Genomic DNA, 12,065 nt, shown 5'->3' on the forward strand with positions numbered 1-12,065 from the left:
GAAAAAATAATGAAGACTACTGGGTTTTGCTGCAAAATTAAGAAGCAAGTGTCCAGAAGACACTACTGGGTTCTGCAAGATGCTCAGTAAAACCTACAGCTCATTTCCTTATAAAACTGCCCTAATTGTACCGGAGACTCCATTTTTTTTTCTAAAGCAAAGGGTCGTCTCACACCAGATATTGATTTTGTTTCATTTATTATGGCTTACTGCTGTTTATAGTATGTTTTAATGTTGAAATAGTTCATTTCATTATTTTTAAGCCATTTTTGGTCTACAGCATTTCTTTACATGTCATGTGCCTAAGACTTTTGGACAGTACTGTACATGTATTTCTCTCTCTCGCTCTCATGTGTATATATACAGTGCCTTGCAAAAGTATTCATACCCCTTGAACTTTTTCACATTTTTCCACCTTACAACCACGAACTTAAAAGTTTTTTATTGAGATTTTATGTGATAGACCAACATAGAGTAGCACATAATTTTTGATCAAGACTCCACCTTACAAAATAAAGCCAGAGAACAAAGTCGTCTAGAGAATTGGATGGAATTGAACTGACAGTCTCATGTGACTCTCATTAAAACAGGATAGGCATTATAACTTATGCAACATACATGTACATGCACGCATTTTCACTAATAAAATGTAAAAAGCTAATTAAATAATCAGATGAACTAAGACCATCACATTCTGAAGCAAATTAAATAATCTTATACCGGTAACTTAAATACACAATACAAGTTACATGTATTCATCTAAATGCAGGTAAACAGCAAGTGTTGTTGTTTTTTGTTATGTAACCAAATGAGAGTCGCATCTTACCCATCTGTGTTCTCTCGCTTCTTGAAAGCTGATCTTGTGGCTGATTGTTTTGAAACAATCTGACTTTCAGTTCTTCATTCATTTGCTTCTTCCACGTAATGGCGAGATATTGCTGCTGAGGCAAGCATATCCAGCGGGGGGGAGGAGCATATCCAGCGGAGAAATCTGACGACTGGACCACTCATTCTCCATTTTCTCCATACTGAGTACTCTGCTATTACTGCTCGGCTCACACTCCGGGAGAAGTGGTGCAACTGAACTTACTTTCCTTTGCTTGGAATTTTCTTTTCCTTTAATTGTTGGTACTGCACCCTCTTTCAATACAGGTTTATAGCCAACACTCCTCAACAGATCAGAGGTTTTGTACGAGTCCTCAGTTAAACATGCAGAGCAGAGGAGAGGCCACTTTGTAGGCGCCCAATCTGTGAATTTCTCACAAAACGCATCCAAATCTTTGCAGTTTGAACATTCTTGGGCCATGAATGCAACATAAATCCACCTTCTGTCATGTTACTGCACCCGCCAGCAACACATCTATGTGGCATGGTAATAAATTAGCTCAAAATGGAGGATCAAAGTTGCATTTAGCTCTGTGTTTTAGTATAGCGAAAATGGCGATGAGACTGATAGCCTTCCTGCTGTGATGTCACAGATGTCAAGGTCATTCACTCAGACTGCTACCTATATGAATCACTTTAATCATAAAATTACTATATTAGATTTATTGTTAACGCTTAAAACTATTCCTATGCCATTCTTGAGGTCGCAAGGCATTTATCAACAAAAAGTGAGGCCATGGTTCTGTGTATCTCCTTTAACCTGGCTAGTCAGTGAAGCTCCACCTGTCATGCTAGCAAACTCTTTTCAAACTCAAAATCATATTGGGTAACTAAGGTTACTAGAAAAGAAAGATTTCTACATTCTATTTATTTGGCAAGATTATTCTAAAACATATTTCTGAACGGACTTCAGATAAGTTAATGTTATTCATGTTAGAGTAACTCCGTTTTTACATGCTAACAGTGTCCAAGTTAACTAGCTACATGTTAGCATTAGCCATGGACAAGGATATGTCAACTTGGTGGGCAAATCCATAGAAAGTCATTTGACTAACCAGACTATATAGCTATTGCAACATTATCGCTATCTCTAAAGCACAGACAACTTCATTGCAAGCTTTCTCTTGGAGCAAAATGTTTACATACCTCAATGTGCTTCAGCAGGTTGGATGGCAAGTTTTTGTAGGCTGTGATGTGGTTCGTTTTATGCAAACAAAGCAAACATTTAAAATTAAATGACGCTTTATTCCTTTCAGAAACCTGAAACATGGTGTTGCAATTGTTTAGGGTGGGTGGAGCACAGAAGCACAGCAGGCCAGAACTGAGTTCTCAAACTCTTTATTATAGCTTTTCAGCTTAAGGTCACTGGGGAAGACACACAAACACAGGTTAACTAACATCAGGTGTAGTGATTCTGCCACTTACCTTCCCTGACTCTGCCCTCCGTTCACAGACCGACGCTTGACCATGCCCCCGCTGCCACATACCCCCACCGCCCGACTCAGGCCGGGGAGCCGTCCGGCCTGCAGCCAACCCCCCCCCCCTTGATGGGAGAGGAAATCCACCACGACTATCTGCGCCCCCCGGTCTGTGGATCACCTTGAACTTAAACGGCTGGAGTGCCAGATACCAACGGGTGATCCGCACATTGGCATCCTTCATGCGGTGGAGCCACTGGAGGGGCGCGTGGTCCTAACAGAGGGTGAAAGGGCGTCCCAGTAGGTAGTAGTGGAGGGCGAGGACCACCCACTTGATGGCAAGGCACTCCTTCTCTATAGTGCTATAGCAGCCTTCACGCACTGACAGCTTTCTGCTGATGTACAGCACTGGGTGGTCCTCCACCTCCTGGGACAGAACAGCCCCCAGCCCCCTGTCCAACGCATCTGTCTGCAAAACAAAGGGGAGAGTGAAGTCAGGGGAGTGTACTAGTGGCCCCCCACACAGTGCAGCCTTTACCTCAGAGAAAGCCTGCTGGCATTGCTCCGTCCACTGGACCGGATCTGGTGCCCCCTTTTTAGTGAGATCAGTCAGTGGGCTGGTGACATCCGAATAATTAGGTATAAACCTACGATAGTAGCCAGCCAGCCCCAGGAACTGTCTCACCCCCTTTTTGGTCTTGGGCCTTGGGCAGGCCGCAATCGCTGCTGTCTTATTAATTTGGGGACGCACCTGCCCATTGCCCAAGTGGAAGCCCAGATACCATACTTCCACCCACCCAATTGCACACTTCTTCGGGTTGGCTGTGAGACCCGCTCGCCTCAGCGACCTAAGGACGGCCCTCAGGTGTTGTAAATGCCGTGGCCAGTCATTACTATAAATAATAATGTCGTCGAGGTATGTGGCCGCACAGGTGGCATGGGGGCGGAGGACCCTATCCATAAGCCGGGAACGTAGCGGGCACCCCAAACAGCCCAAAAGGAAGTGTGACAAACTGGTGTAAGCCAAACAGTGTGGAAAAGGCCGTTTTCTCTCGGGATAATGGAGTCAAGGGGATCTGCCAATATCCCTTTGTCAAATCCAGTGTCGAATAAAAATGAGCCGTGCCTAGTCGATCAAGCAACTCATCAATATGAGGCATTGGTACGCATCGAATTTAGACACCGCATTGACTTTTCTGTAGTCCACACAGAACCGGACCGACCCGTCGGCCTTGGGAACCAAGACCACTGGGCTGCTCCAGTCACTGTGGGACTCCTTGACGATGCCCATGTCGAGCATGGCCTCGAGTTCTTCCCGAACCACCTTTTTTTTGTGTTCGGGCAGTCTGTAAGGGTGGCTGCACACTACCACCTTCGGGGGCATCTCAATGTGGTGTTCTATGAGGTGGGTGCGGCCGGGCAGGGGCAAGAATACATCAGAAAATTCTGCCTGCAACTGGGCGACCTCCGTGAGTTGGGTCGAAGAGAGGTGGTCTCCACAGGGGACTGGAGCGGTGGGCGATGTCAATTTTAATTTTTGAACCTCTGGCCCCAGCTCCGCCTTCTCTGGAACCACCGACACCAACACCACGGGGACCTCCTCGTTCCAAAGTTTTAAGAGATTGAGGTGGTAAATCTGTAACGCCCCACCCCTGTCCGTTCGCCGCACCTCATAGTCGACGTCCCCAACTCGCCATGTGACCTCAAAGGGTCCTTGCCAATTGGCGATCAATTTGGAGCTCGACGTGGGCAACAGCACGAGCACTTTATCTCCCGGTGTGAACTCCCTAAGGCACGTGCCCCTGTCGTACAGGCGGATTTGCCATTCTTGAGCCTGCCGCAAATTCTCCTGGGTTAGGTGCGTGAATGTGTGGAGTTTTGCACGCAGGTCAATAATGTACTGAATTTCATTTTTGCTCGGTGAAGGTCCCTCCTCCCAATTTTCCCGCAGCACATCTAGGATGCCACACGGCTTACGCCCATATAATAATTCAAATGGGGAGAACCCCGTGGAGGCTTGTGGGACCTCTTGCACTGCGAAAAGCAGGGGCTCGAGCCATTTATCCCAGTTACGTGCATCCTCGCTTACAAATTTTTTAATTATGTTTTTGAGGGTGCGATTAAACCATTTGACTAAGCCATCCGTTTGTGGGTGATAAACGCTGGTGCGGATCAGCTTGATTCCCAGTAACCCATACAGTTCGCGCAGCGTGCGTGACATAAACGTAGTGCCTTGATCAGTCAGAATCTCTTTGGGGATTCCGACTCGGGAGATGACGCGGAAGAGCGCTTCTGCAATACTACATGCGGAGATATTGCAAAGTGACACTGCTTCCGGATATCGCGTTGCATAGTCCACCAGAACTAAAATAAAGTGATATCCTCGTGTTGACCGATCTAATGGCCCGACGAGATCCCCTTGGATACTCACCGGTATGCGATATGCTCCGGCCCGATCGAGGGCGGTCCCTAGTGCATCGGGGATCCGGACCACCGCGCCCACCTCCATCGCCGAGCACTGATGCTGGAGGTGCCCCGGCTCCCTGCAGCGCTAGCAAACCAGCCCAGGCTCTCTCTGCACCAGTGTTTCGGAGCTCACTCACCTGAGGGGGGGTAGACACAGACATGGAAGCAGGAAATGGTAGGGCACCGCGGGTGCGGCGGGCCGGCTGGGGTGGAGCCGGCCCCCGCCTCCGCAGTGGGGGAATGGGGTGAGGACGAGAAACAGAAGGGGGGAGAGAGAGGGGAGAAGAGGAGACATGCTGTCCTGCCGTCGGAACAGCCGCCATATGGTCCTCCGCCAGCTTGATGGCCTGATCCAGCGACGCCGGGCGATGGCACTGGACCCACTCTGCTGCTCCTTCTGGAAGTCGGGCGATGAACTGTTCCAGCGCCACCAGGTCGAGGATTCCCTTGGTGTCACGGTTGTCGGCCCTCAGCCACCGCCGGCAAGCGTCCCAGAGTTGCTGGCCAAACGCAAATGGCTGGCCGACCTCTTCCAGGTGCAGCACGCGGAAGCGCTGCCGTTGCTGCTCCGGGGTGTGCCCCATGCGTTGGAGGACGGCCCTGCGGAGGTCCACATAGGCCAGCCAGCTGTCGGCGGGGAGCTGTAGCGTGGCCAGCTGCTCCTCGCCCATTAGCAGGGAAAGGAGGCGTGCTGCGCGCTGTTCCACCGGCCAACCCCACACCTCTGCTGCCTACTCAAACAGAGCGAGGAAGGCTTCGGGGCCATCATGCTGGCCCATCTTCATTAGGGTGAGGTGGGGAGGGTCTGCGGCGGTGGTGATGGTGGACCCCGCTGACGTGAGCAGGTGTCGGAACGCCTGGCGGTCTTCCTGCTGCGCCAGCACCAGGGTTTCAAACTGTTCTTCCTGCTCCTTCCGGAGGGTGACCAGCACCTGGTGCTGGCTCTGTTGGGCCATGGCAAGGGCATGGACCAGGTCCTTGAAGGGGAGGACTCCATGAGGCTGTTCTCTTCTGTACTCCGCATCCCGGGTTTCGGCACCACTGTTGCAATCATTTAGGGTGGGTGGAGCACAGAAGCATGGCAGGCCAGAACTGAGTTCTCAAACACTTTATTATAGCTTTTCAGCTTAAACTATTCGCGCACACACACACAAGCCTCCTAGCTGAAGAGAGTCTTCCTCCTCTGCTCTCTCTCTCCTTTTTTATAGGGCATGGTCACTGGGGAAGACACACAAACACAGGTTAACTAACATCAGGTGTAGTGATTCTGCCACTTACCTTCCCTGACACTGCCCTCTGTTCACAGACCGATGCTTGACCATGCCCCCACTGCCACTTCTAGGTAAAGCCATGGGTGTGTACATTCCCCAGAAGTACTGCCTCCTTCCATTCTGCCATCAACTGATCATGTTAAATAATGCTGCGGAGAAACCACCGAACTTGATTTTATACAGTCTATGGATGTGACATGACCCTAGTGATAGGCTGTCTCACTGTCACCTGTGAAAAAAACAATCACATTTTCAAAAAGAAAAAAAAAATCGAGGACCTTGATAGAAATGTAGTGGAGTAAAAAGTACAATATTTGTCTTTCAAATGTCTCATCTCATTATCTCTAGCCGCTTTATCCTGTTCTACAGGGTCACAGGCAAGCTGGAGCCTATCCCAGCTGACTACGGGCGAAAGGCGGGGTACACCCTGGACAAGTCACCAGGTCATCACAGGGCTGACACATAGACACAGACAACCATTCACACTCACATTCACGCCTACGGTCAATTTAGAGTCACCAGTTAACCTAACCTGCATGTCTTTGGACTGTGGGGGAAACCGGAGCACCCAGAGGAAACCCACACGGACAACATGCAAACTCTGCATAGAAAGGCCCTCATCGGCCACGGGGCCTCGAACCCGGACCTTCTTGCTGTGAGGCAACAGCGCTAACCACTACACCACTGTGCCGCCCTCTTTCAAATGTAGTGAAGTTAAAGTCATAAGTGGCCAAAAAAAATACTCAAGTAAAGTACAGATAATCAAAAAGTGTACTTAAGTACAGTACTCAAGTAAATTTACTTTGTTACTGTCCACCTCTGTGTGTGTGTGTGTATATATATATATATATATATATATATATATATATATATATAGTACCAGTCAAAAGTTTGGAAATACCTTCAAATTCGATGTTTTTTATTTTTTTTCCTACATTGTAAATTAATACTGAAGTCATCCAGACTATGCAGCAACACGTAAGGAATCATTTAGTAAAATTTAAAACGTTAATCAAGCCAAAATATGTTTTAGATTTTAGATTCTTCAAAGTAGGCACCTTTTGCTTTGATTACAGCTTTGCACACTCTTGACATTCTCTCAATCAGCTTCATGAGGTAATCACTCGAAATGGTTTTCCAACAATCTTGAAGGAGTTCCCAGAGGTGCTGAGCACTCGTTGGCTGCTTTGCCTTCACTCTGCGGTCCAACTCATCCCAAACCATCTCAGTTGGGTTTAAATCAGGTGATTGTGGAGGCCACGTCATCTGACGAAGCACTCCATCACCCTCTTTCTTGGTCAAATAGCCCTTACATAGCCTAGAGCAGGGCTATTCAAATAATTCGGAATTGGGGCCAGTTCATGAATCTGAGGCAAAATAAGGAGCCGGAGAATATAAGTAATCACAGTAACAAATAAAGAAATTACAACAACATACTGAAGAAGTCAATATATTTTATAAATGCAGAACAACATATGCACATAAATCCACACATGGACTGCTACTGTAATAATTTGTCCATTTTGAACATAAATCAGACATCATAACAGTCCATCGCTCTAAGTCAGCCATATCACAGATACTTAAGATTGCACTCGTTTAAGTGAGAGGCACCATCAAATTTATCTCCACCAACAAAAATAAAACCAAAGTGCATACTGTAGTATGGTACAGAAAAGAATTATAACAACATTACAGTACGTGGTATTTTATCAAGGCAATATATTTCAAATTGCACCCAGTTTAGGCGAGCCATATCAGTTGTTTACATTTTCATTAATTTAACTGACAACTTAAACAACTTAAATTCCAAGTGCATCAACAAATAGAAAACCAAACTGCATAGTATGCTTCTAATTATAACAATGTAACAGTGCATGGCACTTTATCAAGGCAAAACACAATGATTTCAACAATAACCACCTCACCCATTTTAGCCCTGCTAACATGAGAAAAAAACACAGTCCTTTAGTTGACCTCTCTTTATTTTTTTTTTCTGATCTGCCTATATTAAAATTGCATCAGACACCTCAATATTTAGTTCAGTACATAATATGAGGTGAATAACATGTTAACTGCATCATACTGTTCAAAAATCAATCCTCATTACTTGTTTGACTAACATGCCTGTATCTTGCATGTAGTTTGCCAGCATTTGCCATCTAATGAGAGAAATGGCATTTTTTTGACTTAGCAAGAGCAGTGAAGTCAGGTGTATATGTTGTCAGGGCAATGCGCAAGCAGTGTTGCAGATGCTGGTCAGTCAGGGATATGCGATTGTGTGTTTTAATGGCATTCATGTGTGAGAATGACTACTCACAAGTGTATGTTGAGCCAAACATTGTCAGAAGAAAAAGTGCAAGAGCCCTTGAGTGTGGAAATTTCTCTCGACTGACTACATGGGTCCAGAATTTTTCAAAACCTGCCTGCTGCAATGACTGTCGCAAGTCATCTGATGACTGAATGTCAATGAGTTCCAGCTGTAAAAAAAAAACCTTATCCAATGATGGTACTAGCTCCTTTCCTTTCAATGCAAAGTCTGCCTCAACATTCACACAGAAAGGGTCCTTAACAAATCTCATCATTTCACTGGAGATGCTGAAATCATCAAACCTGGTGGCAAAGTTGTTTTTCAATGAGTCAATAAAGCCTGACATCACCTCTGTAATTTGCAGGCCAGATTTCCTTTATGTGGGGAAGTGGAGCATTTTCCCAGGATAAAGATCAGCAGAGAAGAGTGAGAGCTTTCTTTGAAAAGCATGAAGTTTCTCCACAAGTTCTGAAACTGTTTTATCTCTGCCCTGCAACGCCACGTTGAGCTGGTTCAAATGATGGAAAACATCACTCAAAAAGCAAACAGTGGCATTAAACTCATCATTTTCCATCAGAGACAGAAACTTGCCAGCTTTTTTCAGTTTTGAAGACCAGAGAAACACCAGAATCTCGTCTCTTAGTTCACAAAAATGTTTCAATGCGTTTCCTTTGCTAAGCCATCTAATGTCATTGTGAATGAGCAAATCTTTGTATTCAGCAGACATGTCAGTCAACAGCTTGCGGAAAAGCCGGTGCTGTAAACTGGAGGTGCAACGGATAAAGTTTATAGTTGCCATGACAGAGTCCATGGTCTCTTTTAACTCACCACTGAGTTTGGCACACAGGAGGCTTTGGTGGATAAGGCAATGTAGCGATCTCATCTGCGGAGCCGTGGCTGCCATCCTCGCGGCCAGCCCCTGATCCCTGCCCACCATGGACGGCGCAACATCCGTCACCAGCATGTTGACGCGCGCCAAATCCAAGTTGTTCTCCTCAAAGAATGCAGAAATTTTGGTGTATAAAATCTCACTGGTGGTCTGCCCCTCCAGGGGAATTAAACCAAGCAGATCCTCGCAAAAACATTCTCCATCAAAAAATCGCACATAGAGACACAGCTGCGCAACATCACTGTTATCTGTCAACTCATCCACAGCCAAAGACATCACCTCAGCCTTCACAGCAAATTCCTCAGTGTTGAATTAACACCCAGAGTGTTTATATAGGTCCAATTGGACCTATATAAACACTCTGAGTGTTAATTCAACACTGGGGATTTTGCTGTGTTCCTCAGCTTGTCCAAAAGCGTCTCAAAAACATCCGATGCAAGGGATTCGACTCTCCTCATATTTGACGTGTCAGATATTGGAATTTGCTTGATCGACTCCGTAACACTTTTTTGTGTTTTCTCATCTGTTACCACCTCATCAATGGATGCCAGCATACACTCCTTGACTGTCTCCAAGTCTGTAAACGGCTTTTTCTTTTTTCCCAATATCCATGCCACTCGTAACAATACCACCGTTGCTCTCTCTTGAGCCGTACAAGTCCGTAACAATAGCCGACGTCTTTGCTCATACACTCAAAAAAAACAACATGGGTGTCTGTTACATGAACCTAAGTCTAACATGTAACGGTTGACATTTAGGTCACTCAACAAAATTGTTTCTGGCTAAGTTAACGCATTTTACTTGGGTGGAAATACTTTCCATAATTTTATTATGTTCACTGAGCAAGTTATTTGCAAGTTATTTTTTTGAGTGTAACAAAATGTAAGCCCCGATATCTTCTGCTTCCGAGCGGCAGAGCCTGGCGGGAAAGTAGTGTTAAAGTTAGCATGCGTTGTGTTGAAATGTCTTCTCAAATTATACTCTTTACACACGGCGAGGCACTTGTTGCAGATTAAGCACACAGGCTTCGCATCGACAGCAATAAACACGTATTTCTCCATCCATTCATTGTTGAAGTGCCTGTTCTCTGAGTCAATTTTTCTTTTCTTTAAGGTAGAGAGAGACATTTTGTCTCGTTAGCTTGTCTTCTTGCTTGAAAGAAAGTCAGGGCGGTCAGAGCGTTGCACTCGACCACGCCGCAAATGGCGATTTTTGATTGGTCATTTAAATGACCAATCAAAAATAGCCATTCGCGGAAGTCGTGAGGTCCCCCAAAATATATGTCCAGCTAAAACAGCTATATTTTACCTGGTTTTCCACCATGACTTAAACGTGCGCGCATACCGCATGTGCTATATGAGACTATCCATATGTAATAATTACAGTACACTCTAAGGGCTGGTACAAAATTCCTCAGGGGCTGGGCCCGGCCCGGGGGCCGCCAATTGAATAGCCCGGGCTTAGCAGATAAAATTAGTTGCCATTTTATTAGGTATCAAGTAGCATTTTGTTTTTATTGTAGCATACTGCTGCAAGAGCAAGATTTCACCTGGACTCTACGTGTTACTGGAGGTCTTCTGCAGGAATGTTATTGCAAGGAATGTAATGTTATTGTATGCAAATAAGTTGAATAGTGGAAAAGTATTGTTCTGAACCCAGCATGGCCTTTGACCATTATCAACGTTTCGAGACAAATCTGATGAGTAGAGTGTTTGGGGATGTCATTCCGCACATCCACTATGTCCCAAGTCAGATGTGATTTCTCTAACATTACAAAAGAGCGTCTGATTTACTTATACAACATACCATAGTTATAAGACATGATTTGTGGGAAAGTACAATGTGTATGAATGCACAATGTGTACCTAATAAACCAGTAATTCAGGGTACTTTTCAAAAGTCATCAACTTAAAGTTACCTTGACTTCAGGCCATGGTTCAGCCACTGATTATGATTACAGCTCAGCTAATTATTTTTTTCTACATCATATTATTATGTTTACTCTGTTGTGCATATTTTATTAGGCCTACACATTATTGTTAATCAAGGCCTAAGGTCACACTGTCACAGTTGGTCCTTACAGGAATGCATGCACCATTGCCCATGATTAATGTGAGCACATGAGTGAGTCAACATGTACGTATGGCTGAGCTTCTCATGTATTCCTGTGTAATGTAACAGCCTCTCCTGTCCTCTTTTTACCCAGTTGAGCAGCCCCCAACAATAACAGAGCAGTCACCAGCCACTCTTATCGCTTTGTCCTTTGATGAGAGCTTTGCAGTCAAGTGTGAAGCCAAAGGCAACCCTGATCCAGAGTAAGCACACAAACAAGTACACACATGCACTCATGCTTACACTCACACACTAGATCATTAGCAGGGCCAAAAGAGGTGTATCAATAAAAGAAAAGTACTACTACTGCTGCCTGATGTCATGTACTTGATGGAATTCTGCAGTCCTATGGTTCATTTTAAAAGAAAGCACATATTGGGTGCTTTTGCAACACAGGGTAAAATGGTTATAGTGCTACCAGTTGTCAGTGTTCTGAATGTTTCCTATTTTCCATCTTTAATTTTGATACTTCCACAATATGTACAATCTATAGAGGGATGCGCAACGTTTCATCTATTATATATTAAAGTTGAACCCTGCCATTATGCACCCAGAAACCACTGAAAACCCAGAAACTACTGATAAAGTAGTGCATTTTTCTTCGCAAAGTAAAAAAATAGCAATTTGCAGAACAAAACTTGACTTTCTACAGTTCTGTGTAATGTGACTGAGTAAACTAAGGAAATATTTTTCAAGACAGCAATGTCTTTCCC

At 45.1% G+C, this 12,065-nt stretch overlaps 1 protein-coding gene across 4 annotated transcripts in view; it reads left to right on the forward strand.

Annotated features, from left to right (window-relative positions):
- Window positions 1-12,065, forward strand: part of chl1b (cell adhesion molecule L1-like b) — a 163,879-nt gene that overhangs the window by 67,325 nt on the left and 84,489 nt on the right. For all 4 annotated transcript variants that reach the window (XM_060919263.1, XM_060919264.1, XM_060919265.1 and 1 more), the window contains exon 3: window positions 11,447-11,555. In XM_060919263.1, coding sequence (XP_060775246.1) covers window positions 11,447-11,555 — 109 coding nt within the window. The remainder of the gene's footprint in view (window positions 1-11,446; window positions 11,556-12,065) is intronic.

The sequence above is a fragment of the Neoarius graeffei genome, chromosome 4 (assembly GCF_027579695.1).
Source record: "Neoarius graeffei isolate fNeoGra1 chromosome 4, fNeoGra1.pri, whole genome shotgun sequence".
Lineage (NCBI taxonomy): Eukaryota > Metazoa > Chordata > Actinopteri > Siluriformes > Ariidae > Neoarius > Neoarius graeffei.